The 22,401-nt window shown below is 35.6% G+C and overlaps 4 protein-coding genes across 7 annotated transcripts; 3 read left to right on the forward strand and 1 right to left on the reverse strand.

The window, feature by feature from the left end:
* Positions 1–225: 225 nt before the first annotated feature.
* On the forward strand, positions 226–10,429 carry LOC147495693 (uncharacterized). Of its 4 annotated transcripts, XM_086564372.1 has the most exons (8): positions 227–555; positions 664–848; positions 2,696–2,741; positions 2,986–3,119; positions 3,915–4,797; positions 5,710–5,778; positions 7,490–8,703; positions 10,290–10,429. In XM_086564372.1, the coding sequence occupies exons 1-4, from the start codon at positions 530–532 to the stop codon at positions 3,071–3,073; spliced, it is 345 nt and encodes a 114-aa protein (XP_086420498.1). In that variant the 5' UTR covers positions 227–529; the 3' UTR covers positions 3,074–3,119; positions 3,915–4,797; positions 5,710–5,778; positions 7,490–8,703; positions 10,290–10,429. The 4 variants fall into 4 exon arrangements, 3 of the variants coding, with proteins under 3 accessions (XP_086420499.1, XP_086420498.1, XP_086420497.1); XM_086564371.1 differs by lacking the exons at positions 7,490–8,703; positions 10,290–10,429 and having other exon boundaries at positions 5,710–6,034; XM_086564373.1 differs by lacking the exons at positions 2,986–3,119; positions 7,490–8,703; positions 10,290–10,429 and having other exon boundaries at positions 226–555; positions 5,710–6,034.
* Positions 8,710–10,834, forward strand: LOC147495694 (aspartic proteinase nepenthesin-1-like). The gene has a single exon (XM_086564367.1). It carries the CDS (start codon positions 9,527–9,529, stop codon positions 10,733–10,735), a length of 1,209 nt encoding a protein of 402 aa, XP_086420493.1. The 5' UTR covers positions 8,710–9,526; the 3' UTR covers positions 10,736–10,834.
* Positions 10,835–11,132: 298 nt separating this feature from the next.
* Positions 11,133–13,496, forward strand: LOC147495695 (pentatricopeptide repeat-containing protein At2g33680-like). Its single transcript, XM_086564370.1, has 3 exons — positions 11,133–12,243; positions 12,601–12,818; positions 12,916–13,496. The coding sequence occupies exons 1-3, from the start codon at positions 12,231–12,233 to the stop codon at positions 13,096–13,098; spliced, it is 414 nt and encodes a 137-aa protein (XP_086420496.1). The 5' UTR covers positions 11,133–12,230; the 3' UTR covers positions 13,099–13,496.
* Positions 13,497–14,266: 770 nt separating this feature from the next.
* Positions 14,267–20,428, reverse strand: LOC147495696 (rab GTPase-activating protein 22-like). Its single transcript, XM_086564339.1, has 5 exons — positions 19,793–20,428; positions 18,845–18,980; positions 18,661–18,710; positions 15,968–16,021; positions 14,267–15,757 (listed from the first exon to the last, which is right to left on the reverse strand). Exons 1-5 carry the CDS (start codon positions 19,948–19,950, stop codon positions 14,485–14,487), a joined length of 1,671 nt encoding a protein of 556 aa, XP_086420465.1. The 5' UTR covers positions 19,951–20,428; the 3' UTR covers positions 14,267–14,484.
* Positions 20,429–22,401: the final 1,973 nt, after the last annotated feature.

Consider the following 22,401-nt stretch of genomic DNA (forward strand, 5'->3'; position numbering starts at 1 on the left):
ATTAAATTAAGCTTGATGAGCGAAAAAATAATAATAATAATAATAATAATTTACGACGTTAAGTCAAATTAGTTAGTGGGTAGAAGTTTAGTTATGACCTTAGGCCTAGTTTAGATATTGTGGGCTTGGGCTTTAATTAACTTAACATGTAAATGCTAAATGTAACCGTACTTAATCTTATCTTATCTTATCTTATCTTATATATAAAGCGGATACCAGATTTTCCAATTAGTTCTCGTATTTCCGGTTTTATAGTAAAGTTTTTAATGAGAAGGGTACCGGAAAGTTAGACAGCCACTTTCTTTTTGCATAATTTACTATATTTCCAGACCTATAAAACACAACGTCTTGACATTTTCAGCGAACAAGACACCGTTTTGCGGTTTCGCGAATAATACTCCGAAACTGACACACCGCTTCAGGCAAATTACCCGCAAATAAAAAAACAAACGCTTAACCAAATTTGTTCGTCTTATTATTCTAATTGTTCATCTTCTTCGCTATTTTTAATAACAAATCTCCACCGATAATGATAATATGTGAAATGGGTTTAAGGTAATTTTTGTTTCATATTCGTATTTTCGTTTTCTGTTTTTAATGAGTTAATCACTTTTCATATTGGAACCTCCCTTTCATTCCATTTTATTCTTTGCTTTAATCAAGAACGGTTGGCGAATCTGACATATCAACAAAGGATCAGCAGCAGTGCATATATTTCCGGTTTTATAGGGTAAAGTTATCTCCCTTCAAGCGAACAAAAGAAGATGCCACTCAGTTGAAGATTCTGCCAGTATCGACACCTCAAAACTCTGGGGTCTTGAAGGAAGAGCAGAATCAAGGAGAACAAGGTAAATCTTTCGCGAAGAACTCTCATGAATATTTTCTCTTCTGGCTATTTACTTTATAATTGCAAACAAACGGTATAGCAAATTTGTTTAGGTTATTATCCATGAGGTTGTTCAGGTCCCTACTACACAATAGTTAGAAAACAATAAATCAACCATGAGCATGCAGGATACTAACATGAAATTTTTTACAAGAAAGAAGGGCATTCTCGTATTTTCGTTTTCAAGGAGAACAAGGTTAATCTCTTTTCATATTGGAACTCTCCCTGAATATTTTTTTCTCTTTGCTTTTTATAATTGGTTGGCGAGGTATAGCATATCAACAAAGGATTAGGAAAAGTGCACCTCCATGAGGTATAAGTGGGATTCAGTCCCTACTCACAATAGTTAGAAAACAAAGAAGATGCCATGAGCATGAAGATACTAACATGAAATTTTGACAAGAAAGAAGGGCATTCTCAGTATTTAGAAAGAGCAGAATCAAGGAGAACAAGGTAAATCTCTATCGAAGAACTCTCATGAATATTTTCTCTCTGGCTATTTACTTTATAATTGCACTTCAGAGGTATAGCAGGGGCACGTTTAGGTTATTAGGAAAAGCACCTCCATGAGGTTGCGGATTCAGGTCCCTACTACACAATAGTTAGAAACACATAGAGCAACCATGAGCATGCAGGATACTAACATGAAATTTTGACAAGAAAGAAGGGCATTCTCAGTATTTAGAAAGATAGAGCAAAAAGATGTTTGATAGAAAGTCGGATACATTTTGATAGTATGAAACCTTTAACCGAATAGGGCAATATATATAATGGCGGATACTTGCTTTTTCAATTAGTTGTAGTATTTCGGTTTTAGGCCAAAGTTTTTAATCAAAGGGTACCGAAAAGTTGGACAGACTATTTTCTTTTTGCTCTTAAACTTAAAGGGTTAATCAAGAATGTAAAAAGCATTCCCGGACTATAAAACTCAACGTCTTGAAAACAGACACCGTTTATTTGTTTCCCAATTTTAAAAAAAAAAACGCTTAGTTAAGTTCTTCTCTGGTTTCTTATATTCCCAATTAAAACCCGTTAAGTTTGAAAGTTCAAATCAAACATTTTGCAACCAATGAACATAAATTTAAACCCTATTTTCCATTTTCAAAATCAAAGGTAATACTTTCGTTCATTTTCGTTTTCTAATATTCTTTAATCCTGTAATATAAGTCTGCAATTTTCCAACAATTATGTCTTTTTGCCTTTGATATGGTTGTAACAATTGCTACGGGGATTGTTTTCGTTCTTTTCTTTAAAATTCAAAGGTACGTTCTTCTATCCCCTTTTGATTTTTCGGTAATCTCAAGTTTTAGTTCCATGATATAATTGCGTCCAATTGGTTGGCTTAGAGGAGATGTTTGATAGTGAGATGCTTATTAGAATAAGAACTTTTTGCCGTCACAACTTACACAACTTTACTTTCAAACTTGACCCAAGTTATTCAAGCATCTTTAATTCATTTCCTTTTTGCTTTCTATTTTCAAAGTTCCCTTGCAATTGAGGGAGTCATACAAACCCATGATTTGAAGGCACAAAGTATAATGAATATTCTAACACTTTGGCATTATTATGTTAATCAAACAAAGACAAAAGGCTTCTCTGTAGGGTCTGATTGTCTTTTAATGTGCTATAAAGGATTCTAAATGTGTTTGGCATGGGTTTCCTTAAAGGTAACTCGAATCAGATCAATGCATTATATTTTGCCTTCTTCGAATGTGTTGGTTGTTTTAGTCAACATTTTTTTTTATGGAAATAATTGTTGGCTTACTGTAACTTTACCTGATTATTCCAATGTCCGTACGTCTCTTGCAGGTAGCCTCACATTTCGAGACAACAGAGTTTCAACTGCTACATTTGGGTACACATCTTTCTCTTTCTCTTATATATTTATCGACTAATATCTTGGGCTCATCTATATGTTAGTTGAAACTATAAAAAGCTTTTAAATCATTCGTATGCCCGATGTTAATCTATCAACTTTCATCTTCATTGATCAGTTATAATGATTTTATAAGAATTTCGTCAACAAAGTTATACCCTTTCAGTTTCTTCGTTTTGGTTTGGTGGTTGATTTAATGTATCTACTACTCCCTATTCCATAGGATCCCGTTAGTAATGGCAAACAAAGTTCAGGATATCATAAAAAAGGAATATGAGATTAGCTTTGTCACTCTCAAGATTGTTATCTAAGGCCAGGGCTGCAACTTCTGCATGTAGGACTTATGCAAAGTGCAAGGTACTTATCTTGGATTCTTGGCAATTTTGTTGTATTTTATTTTGTACAAATTAGATACTCATGGTTGAAAGTTTCGTGCAAGATGACCTAGAATGCATACTCTGTTGTAATGTTGGCAAAGCCAAAAAGGTACAAAATTCTGGATTAGAACTTCTGTTCGGAGGACTGTCTCATTGTTTTAAATTAGAAGGTCCCTTAATCAAATACCACCATCTTAGTGAAAATATTAATGAAAACTTTGCATCTATTGCCATAGATTTTGACTACCATCATGATCTAAATTTATATTTAGCCACTATCTGGATGTTTAAATGAGAAATCCCATTTATACTTGGTGGGCTGGTTACTTGATGTTACTTATGTCCTCTATCCAGGGTTTATAGGCTAGGTAAGAGAATGCATGCATATTTTTAGCCACATTCATTATCACATTTCAGTGTTGAGTGTTTGTGCCCATGAGTCTACGGTCACACACACATTTTCCTTTACCAGTACTTAATTGGTAGGAGATATGCATTAGATTCTGATAAGTTATTCAGCAGCGTGAAGTATTTCCTTATCAAGATTCTACAACAAGTCACATGCTCTTTACCCCTGCGCTGCTTTAATGCATTAGAGTGCATTAGACTACCAGTGACAAGCCTATACGGTTCAAGCCCTCAATCATGCATAGTTGTTTTTCGTTGGCCAAAACTAAAGGGGTCATGGGTGGTTTCATTGTTATGGTTAGTCGTGGTTTTGTAAGAAGGGTGCCTGGTATATGAATTTATTTGATTTTTTTTTCCGATTCTGTAGAAGCATCTGCTGCTCTGAAAAATGTGGAATTCAATGGATATGTTGAGAAGTCCGCAAAGAGGAAAAGGAAGTATCAGTACAAACTATAGAGGTATCATACATCGTCCATGGGGGAAATGGGCAATAGAGATCAGGGACCCCAGGAAGGGTGTCAGGGTGTGGCTTGGAGCCTTCTACACTGCTGAAGAAGCTGCAAGAGCTTTTGATGCTGAGGCACACATGATCCGTGGAAACAAAGCTAAGGTTAATTTCCCACAAGAGAATTCCCCCGCTGCTCAAACTCGCGCTGTTAAAGCAAATCCACATAAAGCACTGCCTGCTGGCAACCACACCTTGCAGAGGCCAGTGTTTAATTAGGATTTTAGTTTGATGAACTACATGAGTGATGACTCTTTTGGGTTTGTGGTCAGAGTTTATTGGTCATTTCGCTTCAATGAAATATCAAAGTGGATTCCAGTATTTTACCCCTGCTGATGGAGACACATTGTGTTCTACTTCGAAGGGAGCAACTCTCTCAGTTATTCCGAATTTGGATGGAAACCAGGAACTTGAGACTCCAAAAATAACCTATGTCCTCTCAACTGTTATAGTAAGTAATGAGCATAATGCTAACCCAAGTAAGAAACAGAATACCAATTATGAGATTGTGGTGCCAGTTGACGGAAATACTGCCAAGAATCTTTCTGAATAGCTATCCGATTTTGAGTCTCGGATGAAGTTTCTTCAAATCCCATATCTTGAGTGAAGTTGGGATGGTTCAATGGATAGCCTATTCAGTAGGGATACTACTCTGAATGGTGGGAACTCATTGGATCTTTGGAGCTTCGACGATTTCCCCCAGATGGTTGGGGGTGCCTTATGAGGAGCTATTGACTTGATTCAGGTAAATGTTTTAGAAGTTTAGTATGACATTATTATTGCTTATTCAATCATTACTTGGTAATAAATGCTGCATTTTCATTATAGATTGATTTTGTTCAATGAGTATCAATCATTACTTAGAGATTTACTTACCATTGTCGTTTCTAAAGACATCGTTCACTCTTATTTTATGCTAACTCTTAGAGAATCACTTTGAGCGATACTAGATTGATATTTGGCCAAGAAAAAATATTGGAAAAGGTGATAGCTATTGGTGTAATAGCTGTAATGAGTTTATGCCATCTCCATTTGCAAGGTAAAACTATGAAATTTTATTAAGAACCTCTTAACTTCCCTTTCAATTATTATTGATATTGACATTCAATGATAGATATCAAATTCGAGTCCGCATTGGCCATATTTGGACAAGTGGAAGAACTGGTTAAACACCCAAAGATATGAATTGGAGGGATGCTTAAATCAGTAAATCTACAATTAAACGTTTCAGTAATAACTTATTTTCCTTTGAATATATCTCATTTAGGTATATAAACTTTTCTTTAAACAGGAAAGTGATTCTCAAGTGGTTAAGAATATACTGAATGAGCTTATAGGTTCATCATTAATTTTTGAAATAAATATAGTGACATCAAGGATAAGGCCACAAATGGTTCCATAGCAACTAAAGTTTTTCCTGTAGATTACAGGCTAGAAGGAGACCTAATGCTCACTCACATTGAACAGGTAAAAAAGAAAAAGTCTAATTGATACATGTTTAGGATAGATACACAAGACATTAATTTTTATTTATTCAGTACATAATTTTTTTTCATGATTATAACACTGAGTTGCTTTACATTTTGCTTGGTTGTACTAATGACAAGATTTACATTGTCTCACTATATAACCACCTTCTCTATCTTTTCCCGTGAAGGTTGATCTGATAGATCTACATCTCGCTTATGGGACTCTCACAGCAGCGGCCAAGTCATCCATAGTCTCAGTATTATATTTACTTGATCTTTCCGTTCTTTTTTTCCTATCCTTTTTATTTATTTATTTTTCCTTTTGTTGTCTATATATAGTTTTATGTTTTGAATATCTAACGTTGATGTGTAGAAGATCATATAGGTTCAAATTCATTAATTTCAGCAAACCTTATTCTTATTCATAAGCTTCTCTCAGATTCTGTGAACTCAGAATTCTAAAAGATTAGAAATTTGTTTTGAAGAGGATATATAATTGATGTTTATTGGTTCTGATCAGGCCTTCATATCTTTGATATGTATAGTTTCAAGATCAAAGTTATTGTATATAACTAAGCCTATACTAGATGATGATGTCATTGGTTACATTAGGGGAAGATTAGCATTGTTACTTCATTGCTATTCCTGTATTACTATTATTTTTCTATTTTGTTTTAATATTTATTATTTTTCTTCGTTTTCTTTGAACATTGAACATTTGAACTCTAAACAAAGATAGTTGCTATGTTATATATGTGTTACTATGCATGCACTGATGATTCGTTATTTTTATTTAGGCAAAATTGGGTGGGATATGATCCCAAGTACCCAGTTTTGTACAGTAATAATAGATGTTGGAAGATGTAAATACATGTTTATAAGCAGAGAGCAAATACCAGCGATTACTTGAGGCTATCAAATAAGCATATAGGTTGAGATGCCCGACACTTGCAAAGAAGCATTAAGTTGCCTGTGGAATGTTTGGCTAATAAAAACCTAAGTGGCCTCTGCTATAGCATCAATATAGAAACAAATGGAGAACCAGAGAAAATATACAGTAGCGACTAGCGAAAGACCCTGAAAGGAGAAAAAACAGAAAACCCAAATATCCACCAAAGGGAAGTCACTTGAGTATATCCAGTACAACCAAAACAACTTCAAATTAATGTTCTGGCCTAAATTCTTTTACGAGGTGAGGTTTTGTCTTCAGATGAAAGAAAGAACCGAAATACACGTTTAAAGGTATATCTATCCAACAGAAAACAATATACACCTATTAGATCATTCCAATCAATGGAAAGAAACCCAAAAGACAGAATTTAGTTATGTTACGTTGTTCCCTATGGCTTATAGAACCTATCTGATACATTGAAATGAAAAGAAATATAACTGATGCATACAACTGTTTCAAAACATATATATGAGGTGTGGAAATTACAGAAAAGAACTCTAAAGTGGTGGTAATGCCATCGTTCTTGATTCCAAAGTTCCCTAGCCAGAAGCTCTTCAAATGCCAAAGCCACCAATTCATTACATGGTAACCATACAGATTAAATCGTATATTTCTTCAAAATAGACTGAGAAACTATGAAATGGCAGGAAGAGAAGCTACATATATAGAAATGCAGATCCGCAAGAATGAGTCAGTTTGAGAATTCCTAGATACTTGCATATGTGTAAAACTGTGCACACATAGATGTTGACATATTGTGAGATCACAAAGCCTTTCAGCAGCATTCACTCCTGTCTCCATTTTCCTGTTAAAGAATGAATTTGCCAAATTGTCTTTCATACTCGTGCACATGTTGACAGCAGACACAGTCCCCATTTGTCTGTGAGTTGAACATCAGCTCATATGCCTCTACTTTCAAACTATCATCAAACTGATTAGCATAGAAACTTTCAAGTACACCACCCAAAGTTGCCTCTGAACTAAGGCTACTGACGACTTGACCATCATAACTGCAGGCTGCATCTTTCTCATTTATGCTGAAGCCGGAAATTGGTCGACACGGTGGACACGGTGGAATTGCATGCTCTTGATACTAACTACCAAGATCCTATACCCGAGAGCCCAAAAGTACGTGAATGATCTGGAACCAATTGAAAAGTAGGTTTTCATTTAATTGTTCTACTTGGGTTAATTGTTATATATATATTAGAGAAAAATGTACATACTAATATGCCATCACATAGTCGTTAGTGCGTGAGTTGGTTCACTTGGTTGTAAATTTAGATGGCTAAGCCAATTTTAATACCTTCATAGTAACTTCCCAGAATAGTGAAAATCTTGATATCAGAGAATCAGTATTGCCATACTAATCTGCCTTATTTATTTTATTCTTGATTCAGATATTACCATTTGAAAATTCTACTTAAACACCTAGAACCTCGACTAAGGAAACAAATTCTAAACGGATATGGGCAGATCGGAATGTGTGGTAAATATACAACCAGCGGTGGTGATTGTTGACTCTGTGGGAGTCTGTGCTTTATGATTACTTAATTCTTTATAACTAACATGAAAAAAAAAATGTATTTATTACGTTGGCACAGGAAATTTCTTCAAACAACTTTAACGAAATCATGCAACTTTAGAGTTTAGACAAGGGTTATCTTATTATTTTGTCGTTCAAATTTGAGACTCACATATTAAATTTTTGGCATTATTATTCTAAATAAAAAAAAACTAACTGTATGACTTGCACGTGCAATGCACGTGCTCATTTACTAGTAGAAACTAAAAAGAATAACAAATAGCTATTTTCTTTACGCTTATTAGGCTTATAGAATAACACCAAGAGAGAGAAATTAATTTTATCCATTCTAGTTCACTTACCATCTTTCCACCTTAAGATTTTCTACAACCCATCTCTTGTACACTAAAGGTAATTTCCATAGTAATATCCTGGGATCTGGGATCTACCGAAACTGAAGAGCATTTGGAAGGGCGTGATGGTTTGTGACTCTCTTCAAACAGTTGAGGTACGCAATTGTCCTGAATTGAAAAGGCTCCCTCAGTTCAACCGAGAACATCAGTCAGCCCCACCTTTCTCAAACAAATTTATGGAAGCAGAAAATGGTGGGATTCACTGGAGTGGGGAGATTATTTACGTCCTGAACATCTCTTTCATGAAGTATTTCGATAATCTGCTTCTACACTGAAAACCCTTTCGATCAAGGTATGTGTCATGTTCATCCGTAGTTTCAAGCTTTTCATCAGAAACTTTATTTCTTTTTAGGATTTTCTTTGATTTGTTGCCGTTTTTAAAGATTTTCAAATAATTTGTTGTTCAATTTATCCACAGATAAATTCGAATTTGTGTTGATTTTTCGTGGAGATTCAGAAATTCTAGTCTTGTTTTGGTTTCAATTGATTGGAATTTTGAATTTGGTTGTTTTGTTTTTTCAGTTGAACTGATTTCTAGACTTTAGAGGAAATAAGTTGTAGGAGAAGGATGAATAGAACATGTTTTGAGTTTACTTAAGAATAAAAAAGTTAAAAAAGAAAAGGGAAAAAGAATACTTAACATCCAGCTTGTTGTTGATGAAAGTGGACTGGTGGCATCACCTTCTTAACGGGTATACCCAGTTATAGAGAGCCAGACTCTTTTTTCTCCCCCTATTTTTACGAGGTTGTTGTGAGACTTGTGGCACACCTAAAGTGTGTTGGTAGTTGGTACGTACGTTTAATATTTCACCCCTAAAGTTAAGTAATTAATATTTTATTCGTACACGGAACACCAATATGAAACTAAGCCTTCATCAGGGCTTTTTATATACGTATATACACACACATACATTTTTTTGTTTTCTAACTGTTTTTCTCTACCTATTTTAGAACGAAGTTGTTGTCCCACACCTTAAGCGTACGTGTTAGTGAGTACATCTTAACTCACCATGCATGGCATTGCCATTGTCTTTGAAACTCTCTGTTTTACACCTTTTTTCCTTACAGCCCTCCTACTACTCCATATCCGTCATATTTCTCACAGTTCCTAAACAATGTATCTCAAAATCTTCATTTTGCTACTTTCTTTTTCTTCTTCTTTGACAACGCAAATCGAAAGTCTTCACACAATTCCTCTTTTTCCAAGAAATTTGGCTTTGCAAATCGAAAAAAGTCTAACTTTTGATGAGTCTTTAAGACAAGTTATAGTTATACCGGGATGGGAATATGGTTATATGTCGTATTTTGTAAAGGTGAAAATTGGTAATCCGTCTCAAGAATTTTTTTTAGGCATGGACACTGGTAGTGGTTTCACGTGGGTGCAATCTGAACCTGATGAGGATTATTTTAACGAAATATACAACCCTCGTCTCTCCTCTTCTCTCCTAAACATCCCGTATAATGGCTACTGTGAATTGATCGAAAGTATAGGTGCAAGTAAAAATGTCGATGGATGGTGTGGTTACAAAATCGGCTATGGTGAGGGTGTAGTTAGTAATGGTGATGTGGTAATGGATACAATAGAAATTGGTGACATAATCATCAATAATTATGTCTTTGGTTGCGGTAAATCTTTTGAAAAGCCAAATAGAGAAAGAGAGTTAGGCTCAGGAATGCTCGGACTTGGGGGACTTGGGAAAAAAACGAGTTTATCCTTTCCGGTACAAGTTGGAGATACCTCATTCTCATACTGTCTTGGTCAATCTGAGTCTGTTCTTCGCTTAGGCTCGACAATGCCAAGTGAGGCAATTACAGTTCCTCTCAAAACCAACCCCAACCTATATAATCAAGCTAACAAATACTACATCTCTTTGACAGGAATCTCTGTTGACGGTTTAGAGCTCACTCTTCCCCAAAATATCTTTCAAATTGACAACAGAGGAAGGGGTGGGGTCATTCTTGATAGTGGATGTACAAAAACTTTGTTTGAATCAATTGTCTACCAAAAATTGCTCAAAGCATATGAATCTAAAGCGACTGAAAAAATGCTAAAGAAAGTGGAAGGGGCAAAGGGCTACTTATGTTACGATTTAAAGGATGTCTCTTTTGAAGAACTTCCCAAAATAATTTTTCATTTTGGAGATGTGGAACTGGTATCATCACCAGCATTGATGTTTCCCTACGCGGAAAATTTTCATTGTTTAATGGTGGGTGAACTTCATGAAAAAGGAGGAGTTATTGGGATACTCTCGCAATTCAAAAAGGAAGTTTACATCAATACCGATGATCATTTAGTCGGTTTTTTATCTGATGCCTGTGTTTAGGTCATTACTTATATATATATATATATATGGAATAAATGAAACTTTGAGATGTTGGTCTTCAGTAACTAGAAAGCCCGTGTCACTTTCTCTATTAGCTCATTATTTATATTACAATTAAACTGGTCTATTGCACTTTAGAGATGTAATCAAATGGTCTTTATTTGCAGCAGAAACGGTTGCAAAACTGGCTTCCCTGTAGGTGTATTGCAGCTTGTTTTACACTTTTATTTAGCTGTTACTCTCTTCCATCTTGGTCTCAGTTCCCTTGGTATCTTTGAACCTTCAATAGTACATTTAACTGCCATAGAATTAAATCCACTTGCTGGTCCTTGTTGTAGCTGCTATACCACAGCTATATTTCAAAAGTGGTTACGCCACATAATTCAAAGAGGACTTACTGGCAATTCCAGTCCACTGCAGTCATTCGCCAACAAGGCCCATTTACACCCTTAACGAAAAGATTTGGATTTTCTGAGTGGCGCAACGTGTTGTAAGCATTTAGTGTCTCACAATCTTAACCTGATTCTGTATTCGTCCTATAATTACGTGCGTCATTATTCCCAAGGACCTTATTGTTTACCCTTCATGTATTTGAACTGTTTGGTTTGTTTGCTTGATCATGATGTAGTAGCGTCTAATCGAGACTTTTAATACGGCATTGTGTGAGACCTTTTTCTAATCATACTATTCTCCATCATCATGTTATGGGCAGTCATTGAAAATTCATGTATGCTGACTCCTGAAAACGGACTCCTTACTGAGCACTACAGTTTGAAACTCTGTTAGTGATTATTTATTTGGATGGCGTTCTCTCCGAAATAATGTGGATGTAATTGTTCATCAAGTAGTGCAAATTGTTTCACTAGGGCTGTGTTTGATAGCCCCATTTGCCATGGCAAATGCAAATAAATGGCACTATTCATTTGTTTGCCACTGTTTGATGTGTTTTTTATGTCATGGCAAATTTTTTTTGGATTTGCCACAAGTTGTTATTTGCTATGATTTTGGTGCCAAAATTTACTCTAGGGGAGGTGAGTAAATTTTGCTACGAACAATTTTGTACACAAATTTGCCGTGATTTGCCACAATCAAAAATGACAAAAAAAGGCCGATAACATTTCACTCTCCCCTTTCTGGTTCGCTGTCTCTCTCTCTCTCCTTCCTCTCTCAATAATCTCTCTTATTATCTATTATTATGTAGTAGTATTTGTTTGAATTATTATCTATTATTATGTGGATCAGATGTGCCACCGGTATCTGAGATGAAAATGAATTTTCTCAAGGTGTACAGCAGACCAATTCCTAGTATATACAACACTGTTGCAGGAGCTAATTGTCCAACAGCATTTAATGAGGTACAAAAAGACATACTGTTATGATGCTGTATTTGCTCTTGGTTTTGTTACTGTGTATGATAAGCTCATGGAAGGTTACACGAGTAACGAAGATAGAGAAGCTATTTTCAAAGCATATATTCAGGCATTGAAAGAGGATCATGAGAAATACAGGTTTGTGGACCATTCTTTATCAAATTTTCCATGATGTTTTTTTGTGATTCAGGCACCACTGTATGCGTCACTCAAGATTGAATAATTAATTTTGTAGATAAGAGGTTACTATCTAGTCATTTTATATGATTGATTGACATCATTACGAGCATCTATGAGAGCTTCATGATTATAGTGGAAATCAAAACTAGGTTAAATGCTTGCACCACGGATATTTCTTATGTCTTTAATCGATTTGGAGGGACGAGCCATTTCATCGATTTGCACTCAACACTTTAAATAACAACAAGCTTATGAAATCTTACATAACACAAGATAAATTAGAACATGCTCCAAGTTTGTTTGATTTACTGCCAGAAAGAGATGAAGGATTTTGGTCAATTATGATTTCGAGTTATACCCAGACTAGAAATTTCATTGAAGCATTGGATTTACTTGAAAAGATGGTGTGGGAAGGAGTGAGGCCAAATGAATTTGTACTGGAATGTCCCCTTAAGGCGAGTTCAAAACTTGGGGATGTCTGTATTGGTAGGCAGCTCCATGGGTTGTCGATGCAAAGTGGAATTGTATTAAAGGTAAGTATTAGAGTTTCGCTTATGATAATATATTCAAAATGTGGATTCTTGGATGATGCTCGGTGGGTTTTTGATGAGATTCCGGTTTGTTTTTCAGATGCTGCTGTGCTGTGTCATGTGCTGCTGTGTTGCTGTGCTGCGCTGCTGCTGTGTTGCTGCTGTGTTGCTGTGCTGCGCAGCTGCTGTGTTACTGCTGCTGCTGGATGGCAAGTGTTGCTGCTGCTGTGTTGCTGCTGCTGGTGAGTGGTGCTACGGTGTTGCAGGTGCTAGTGGGTGGTGATAGGTGTTGCAGGTGCTAGTAGGTGGTGATAGTGATGTCCGCAGTTGGTTATGGTACCACTAGCGATGGTATTAAATATTGGTTGGTGAAGAACTCTTGGGGAACTACATGGGGTGAGAATGGATATATAAGAATGCAACGTGATATTGGCGCTGTAGAGGGTGTGTTGTGATGATGGCATCCTACCCAACTGCATAGTAAGAAATCCTTGAGAATATGGATCAAATTCCGTGGTTTGTGATTTGTACTTTATGTTTACATTGTTACTACTGTATTTAAGTAATTAAGGTGTGTCCGTGTAAAGTAATATTTATGTATGTAAATGCCTCTATTATTACGCAATGTACATTGTACTAGACCTTTTTTTTTACCGAAATGGAGATGCACGTTTATTCTGATATACACTTCGTAATGTATTTTGAATTTTTGAAGAAGATTTTGTTTTGGTCAATCTATATAAGTTAGTTTTGGCTCTCATGTTTAAGTACTGAAAGTTGTGCAGGATTATTATTGGTGAAACCATATACAAATAAAATAAATTTACAAATAAGAGTAGTTATAATTTTTAAATTTTAAATATTTTAAAAGTATAAAAAAATGAAAAAATGAAATATTTGTCGCAGCAAATTTGGACAATCAAACAGTAGCAAATCAGGACAAATGATATTTACTACTATATCATGCAACAAATTATTTGCAATTGTCACATAACAAATTTGCAGACAAATTATTTGCAATTGTCACATAACAAATTTGCAAGTGGCAAATGGTGACAAAATTTGCATTGCCACAGCTCCTATCAAACATAGCCTATATCATTTACTTTTTATGGAATGATAATTACCGATTTAACAATTTTCTCCAATGAATATAAAAATACAAATGATCCACAGAACTGAAAATAGCGTGTGCTAGAAGCCTAGAACACGTTATACAGATTTGTCTGATCTTGTTTTTAAATGAAATGAGGTAGTTGTCTTCCCTTTATTCAGGTCTGGTAAATTTGAAATGCACAATCCTGTATTGAAGTCAAGAACAAAGGTAGCAGTTTTGGACTTCGAGAGATCTTCTCCCAACTCTTTCTAATTTTTTTTTTTCCAATCTAGCTATGCAAATGCTTAACAATTAACACCCTAAAGAGGGAAGAAAGTAAAGGAGGTGAAGCCAATTAAAAGAAAAAACTTGAGAAATAATTTTAATATTTTTTGGAAGCTGCCAATCAAATAAGTTATCAGAATTCACATGAGTATTACAAACAGAATACCTTATCAATCTGAAGCACTTGCCTTTTGGAATGCTTGTTACAGACACTTTGAACTTCCCCAGCAAGGGGGGAATCAAAACAAGAGAAAAGTTAATGAACAGAAGAGAGAACCCGAGGAAACTTTAGTATGGTTTTTCTACATTTTTTATCTTCTCATGAAGGGTAACCACCAAATCATGGGCATCATCTAATAGCTTCCAGACATCCAGATGTCCAGCCATGCTATTGCATTCCCTTAAAATCTCATCCATGCTACTATACTTTTCGATAATTAGTTTTCTTCGTTGCAAAACACAAGCAGAAATCGCGTAAAGCAACAGGTCATCTGTCGGCGGAGCTCTTTGCCTAATCTTTCCCCATGCCGACTTGCTGATACCGGCTCTGACAGCTGCCTGATCTGCCCACATCACTTCCCATAAACACACTGTTTGCTCAAAGGTCAGTTCCCTTCTGAAAAGAACAACCACCATCCGGTAAACAAAGAAGCAGTCTTCTGCTTTGAGCTTCTCAAGGTGCCTATAGAGGTGGGAGTCCTTCGACTTGATGATTTTGGATACAATGTTCAGCTGCCTCCTAATCCCTATCTCATCAAGCCTGAAGTTGTGTCTCGCTTTCCTCATAAATCCCACAAAACACCAGAATGCTATATGGTCGTCTTCTATGATTGCAATAATTGGGGAGAGTAGGTCACTCATTCCCTGGCAGTATCCAATCTCAGTGTCATAAAGCGCATAGGCTTCAAGGATAGCAACCAAGCGTGCTGCATGGAAGATTCTGGATGGCTCCAAGTGATCATAGTCCTTCAACCCTACGGCCTCAGCTGAGCGCCTTGCTCTGCCGACTGACACAGCAGCCTGAGTTGGTGAGAAGACTAACCATTCTTCATTTGCCCGAACAGCATCAAGGCGGATTATCCTCTGCCAAGTGGAAAAGTCTTCAGTCGTGTGGGCTTCGTGCCCATTTTCTGTCTTGGAGGGAGATATATCCTCGGAACTGTTGGGATCAATTTCTTCACTCCCTTCCATTATGGGGAAAGTACGCATACTTTCAGCTTCTTCGACAGAGGAGTCTGAATCAGATGACTCTGTATTACACGTGGAGGCATCACAGTGGATAACTCCACTCTGATCATCCTCTCCCTCCAATGAGTTGGAGGGACAAGGATCTCTATCATGAGCTGGGTGGTTTGGGTCCTCATCATCTTGGCTCTCTCCTTCACTAGAGAGGGAGTCCCTGGCACTAACCACATCCTCTGAGCCAGGAGAGTCCATTCCTTGGACAAAAGACTCACAATTCCCATTGCAGCTCGTTCCAGTTGTACCCCTTACCTTAAAGCTCTCACCATTAAGTTTTAGGAGCCTTCTGCACTGTCTCCTCAAGTCCTCATATTCCTTTCTGTATCAAGTACATAAATTAAAAAAATACAGACCATAAGATCATACAGCATAAGACATAGAAGGTTGACACATTCTTCTATAGGAATATGTAATGTAACCTACAAAAAGAAAGAAGACATGGTTTATAAAATGATCTCGTCCCCAGATGGACAGATGTAATGGATGAATAATTGAACATATTCACAGAGAAAGGAACTTGTTCAAATACCTTTTCTTAGTTTTGATGGAATCTCTCTCTTCCTGTGTGCTGTTGAAGTCATACCTGCAAGATAATGATTTTACTTCAATACTGAGGACACCTTTGGCACAGTTTCCAGCAATCAAACCAACATTTAGAAACATAAAAATGCTCTATGATGCCCCAAACAGCAAATTGTGCACATAAATTTTAAAATAAATCAAGCGTCAACAGAAAAACGAACAACAGTGTTATTCCCCATCAGATCATCAATCTTTCTATAATGTTTAACATACCAAGAAGTACTTACAGCAGTATTATTGATGCATGTAAAATAGTGACTCCCGGAAACTAATTTTACAAAGCAAACAATAGAAGTATTCATATGGAAATTCAATTACTCATCAAATTTTGATCCCATCACATCTTTAAAAATTCATATTCACAAAATAATTAATAGTTTAACATTTAGCAATTGGTAAGTTTTTATGTTTTTTTTTCCCAACAAAACCTGAAATTCATTTTATCTTCCTTCCTTGACAAGTTATGGGTAATGTTTTGGACACGGCGACGATTTGGACACGGGCGAGATCTGAGAATTAGGGTACTGTTTTGCTTGTGTCCCGGTGTCCGTGTTAAGGAAATTATTATAATGTTTTCTTAGTCGGACGCTTAAGAAGGTAAAAGGTGTCATTCAAGCAAGGAAAAGCAGTAAGCTCTCAGTATATCTTGCAAGGAAATATGGGAGTTTTCAGTCGTAATTCATAATTCAAATGCAAATTTCATAGGGAGCTAAAAAGAGAAAGACAATTGGAGACTATCAAATGAAGAAATAATGCATCGAACATATTTTCACCATCGCAAGGTATATGTGGTTTCTGTAGTGCCATAGCCTATAGGCAAAGTTCCATTAGTTAATGACTTTATTCATGGCAAGTAAGGTGCACCTTTGGGGCTATGAGTTGACGAATCAGTTGTTCATTAACTAAGAATGATCAGAAAAGCAGACAACTATAATTTCCTTAAATGGGTAGTGGCATAGTGCAAACGAGAAGAGGATACAGATTTTAGCATGTGACATCTTATAGGTTTGAAAAACCTTGAGACAACATTCAGATGAGACTTCAAGATGCCCTGCTAGTTACATGTTGCACCGCTGTGGCATGAGAAATAAGTTCAATTTGAACCAGATCATTCATTCCTGAAGTCAAATTTGTTTGATATTTGCTTGGACAAATTGCTTGCACCTCCAAATGAATAGGTGCAAACAGATTGGCAAAGGTTAGAGGACTTAGGTAAGTGCATGGAAATGTTTGTGCAAATTGTTCTGTGATCAGATGAGGAAGATGGGATAATAAAGGTCATTAACTAATGGAAACTTTGGCTTTGAAATCACATTTGCAAAATGGATTGACCGGGGCAGATGGGAATAGTAACTAGTAAACACTGTACAGTAATACAGAGAGAGCAATGGTCAAGGACTTAAACTTATGGGTCCTCTGATTCAATTAACAACAAATCGGACCAAAACAACAGTTAAATGACAGCAGACTGATGATACAACACTTTTCTCAGATGGCACAAAACAAATCTTTATAATTTGCTTTTCTGAAATGATAATCACAAACTTAGTCACCAGATCGTGGAGCGAGAGCAAAAGCGCCTAACGTGAGAAGCTCCCGGTTTATGAGCGTCTATAGAGCGCTTATATACACTAGCAATTACACCAACTAATAAAGTACTAGGTTACATATTACTAGTAATTACCACTATTTTTCCTGGGTAATCTTAAGTTAGTTGATTATAAGTTTGATGAAATAGATAGAAATGTAAAAAAAATAACACTAAATAAGTCTAGGAGAAAGGACCAAATAAAGAATATAAGTTTTGACCAATAAATGTTGTATTTCACAGTTGTACAGAGTTGGATACAAAATAAGTTGTGCTACAAGTAGCTATTTTGGGATGGGGAGTACAGGATAGTGATCCCATCCTTCTTCTTTTGACCTTTTTTTACTTAGAACCCATGTGTTTAAATTTCATGAACTGAACACTTCTCTACATATCATTGTTTCACCTACGAGATTGCACTGCTATTCGAGATCAAATCTAGCTGGGTTGATCAAATTGTTTCCAATTGCCCAATTGGGTAAGTAAACAGTTATTTGTTCTTCCAGAATTTCATTGATCTTCAATATTTGGGTTTTAATTTATTGGAAAACTTACCTGAATGACTGATTAGATACCTAATAACTGCTTAATCACTGTAAAGCGTAGTCTGGAAAAACCAGAGCACGGTTTTGTAAAATCCACAGTGCGGATTAGAGGAGCTTTTCAACTAAAAACGCTAAACCGCATTTTAAGAGCGGGAGCTCTATACCCTACACACGGTTTGTGTGACTAAGATCCACAAACCAATAACTGCACATACTCATACTTTCTCATATCCACAACATAGCAATATTGTATGCAGCTTCAAAACCAATTTATACATTTAGTATGGGAAAGAAAAGAAAACACAAAACCTATCGAGTAGATCATAATAGATAACCAAATTTCAAGTACGCTATAGCCAATTTATAATTTCATACATGTGGTATGAAAAAGAAAAGAAAACATAAATCAATAAAGTAGACCATAAACTATGGATTATCAAATTTCATGTACGTAACTGCACATAAGTTGTAGGAATCAAAATGTCTAAGAGTGTTAAAAAATCTTACAGTCCAAGGAGGAATGGCCAAACGTCAGCTCTAATGCTTGGATCAACTCCCTGCATCAGAAACATGAGGATTTAAACTCAAACAACAGAAACCAAGTAGGACAGAGAAACATTGTAAGCTGAAAAAAATATTATTTTCCATGAAAAGTGAGAAGTGTATTTCTCAAAAGAAATTATTAACTCACCCCACTGCGTATCTTTTTGAGAAACTTGACTCCACCATCACGAAGCTTTCCATCTGGAGTGAATATGTGTTTCCACTGCCTAGGTGAAAGTGCACGTTTTCTTCTCCTACGCGACCATGGAGATTTAAGACTACTCCTGAACACAAGGTTCAAAATCAAAATCAGAACTTCCAACAAAAACAAATCATCAATACAACAGAATGATATGATAAATGAACAACACAAGCAATGATGCAGTGAATTGAAGCAAGGACGGAGACAGGGGGGAGGCAAAAACCAGTAAATTATACTACAATCGGTACCAAAATTCCTGGGCTTTTGTGATACTGCCCCTCATATACCTTTCCCCCCTAACCCAGATTCCTGACTCCGTCCCTGACTCAAAGCATCTATACTGTCTAATACATCGGAACAGCAAATTTTGAAAAACAAAATGCACAAGAAATAACAATATACGTTGGAAATTTCTGTATTGGGTTCCCCAAAAAACATATACACATCCGGATAATCCATTATTTTTGAATAATTTGGACCCTAAACGCTAGGAAATTCACAATTTTCTGATGCAAAACAGTAAAATGTTCTTGAAACAGTTTATATCACAGCAATAAACAATCTGAAGGGAAGAGGTTTCCCACGATGTAGCACAAATGTGCTTCTCCTCACTTCACTACCCTAAATGAACTGAAGCAACACATAAAGGAATTAGCAAGTACTCAAAAATTCAACAGAGAGCAGCTATACATACACACAGAGTAACAGTGCAACAATTCAAACTGCCCCAACAGCAAAATTATTCATTCATCACAAAACAGACTTAAAAATCAACACTTTATAACAATTAACCAATCAACTAAACATGGGCACAATTCAAAATCAATACCAATTACACCATAAAAAAAAAAGATCCAAATCCCAATCATTAAAAAAAAAAAAAAAAAAACTCACCTATCAGAAACTGGTGAAGTAGAAGAGGACCCAGAAGCAGAAGTAACAACAAATAAAACCGATCTCAAATGAATCCAAGAAGAAGAAGATGACACCACCGAAGAAGAAGATGATGAAGAAGATGAATTCGAAGTATGGGTTCTTCTCAACGACCTCATTTAATAATTTTATAAAAATTATATTTCAGAACAAAACCAAAAAAGAACAAAACTTTTTTTCTCTCTGTGTGTAAAAAACCAAGTGAGGCCAAGGTGGAGGAGACAACACCATCACCATCACCATCACCATGGCCTTCACTGAGTAATTTACTCAAACATTTCTTCTTCTTTTGAGTCAACCAGTACAAGTAATATTTTGTTTTGAAAAGGAGGATGAGACTGTTTTTTTTTTTATTAACATTTGTGATATGATGTTGATTAGTGAAGATGATGGGTCTGTTTCTACTAATAACAAGTTATTATTATGTGGGAAAACTTGTTTCTTCTTCTTCTTCTTCTTCTTCACTACTTGTACTATTCCTACTAAACATTACCAACTGAATCTCAACTGCTTTACTCTCTTTTCTCTCTTGATTTATTTTTTTCTTCTTTCTCTCATTCTAAAGTAGGAGAGAGAGAGGTCTTAGTCTTAATATATATATATATATTTTTTTTCTTTATTTAGTTTTAGTTTTATTTTTTTGTTTGTTCAAAAATCTGATTTTTGTTTTATTTATTTATTTATTTATCTTAATCTAGAAATAGTCATCTAGAAATGATGAGAGGGAGTGAAAAGACTTTTGGGATAACACGAATCTCGAAGTCAATATATGTTTTTTTTAATGATCGGCATGTAAATTGTGTTTATTAACCCCACTTGATGACTACTGGTAATTAAGATTTTTCATCACGCGTACTGGCCCATGGGCCCAGTTTCTAAATCATTGAATTTTGGTAAACATGGAACATAATAATGATAATTAGAAACCAAATCAAGACAAAGAGTAGATTTATTACATTAAAAATGAAGAAGAAGCATAATTAGAAGAAAATCATATCAGAGATTGAGAAAGACTGAAAGAGATGTGTAGTTTATTTCTAAGACAAACGTTAGGTGCCAAATTTTCAACAAAAAAAATAGTATCAATAAGAATTTTGAACTTAGTAAACTGTTTATTGACCCTGGTATGAGTAGTTAAAATAATACAATGAAGGTCCCCGACTTTAGTTAAATATACATTGAATAGATATTTGTGTTTTGTCAATAGGAAAATATTTAATGGTATCAAATGTAAACACCACAATTTGGCATATTCTTCAAACTTGATGACATATATGGTTATAACTTTTTTCTCATTGTTATGCTGGATTGACATCAATTTCAGTACTTAACTTGTCTTCTGTATTTGAATGCTGTATGGAAGAAGTTATTAATCAGAATTGACTCGATGCATGATATAAAATGGATCAATTTGCATATGTCAAATGAAATGCTACCGCTACTGCACAACAAAATAAAAATTAAAGCTCGTGTTTTTTTTCTGAACTTGTAAGTTTAAAATCTAACAATGGTGTTAGGCCTCTGGAGCAACCCCTTCGAAAAGTTGCACCCTGCAGCTTTTAGCCTTTTACTATGAAACTATGAAATGTCACTTCACAGTTCACAGTTAACAGTTAACAGTTAACAGTTCAACTTATCTTTTCTTTTTCTTTTGCTTTTTCTGTTTTTTTTTCAGTTTGTTGGTTGTGGATTGTGGATAATCATTATAGATTCGCTCTGTAGCTCAAGAAAAAGCAAAAATCAAGTAGTCAACAACTCGTTTGGACTTTGGACGTACTCAACTTTATCATGGGTCCAGATTCCTAATAGGCAGCCACAAGACTAGGACATTCTGAACCAATGACCACCTCATGTTTAGACTTTTGCGCCGCGTAGGAACACTTAACCGACTGAAGCACCTGTGGTTAATTGAACCCTTGATATCTAGCGAAGTAGCGATTCTTTCATGAACCTACAAATGAAACAAAAATTAAATTTTAGTTATACATCAAGGTAGGTGGTTTAAGGCATGAATGTTTTAAAAATGGGTGTTACAGAATAATTATGAAGGTGTCGCTCCTAAGCCTCCTTCATTAACTTATCCACTTTGAAGAATAGAGCAAGCAACATTTCCAAACTTTATATACCATCAATTAGCTAGTCAACTAAATAAGGCGGCACGTGGTGGTATTAAACGGATAGATTTCTTATTGCATAGTAAGCATTGTTTTTGTTCATAATGTATGGATGGGGTCATGGGGAAACTTCTGCATTGACCTAACTTTGGCATAGTGTTTTTCAATTTTGGTTTTTATAATAAATATACCTTATAATTCTCCGACTTTTCTCTATACACTTAAACCTGCCAAAATACTTAGCGATTCCGTAGTTTCTAGAGTGTAATGTGGATATATATGTGAAAAAATTGAAGCAAAATGTTTGCTATCTTTTTTTTTTTTTTTTTTTCACTATCAAAAACAAAAATTTAGATTTTTCTCGTTATGCAAACATGTGGAGTATCCTAATAAAAAAATAGTAAAATGATCCAAAACCAACCGGTTGCGAGTAACCATGGACCAAATCAGGTCGTT

Source organism: Coptis chinensis, chromosome 6, assembly GCF_015680905.1.
Source record: "Coptis chinensis isolate HL-2020 chromosome 6, ASM1568090v1, whole genome shotgun sequence".
Lineage (NCBI taxonomy): Eukaryota > Viridiplantae > Streptophyta > Magnoliopsida > Ranunculales > Ranunculaceae > Coptis > Coptis chinensis.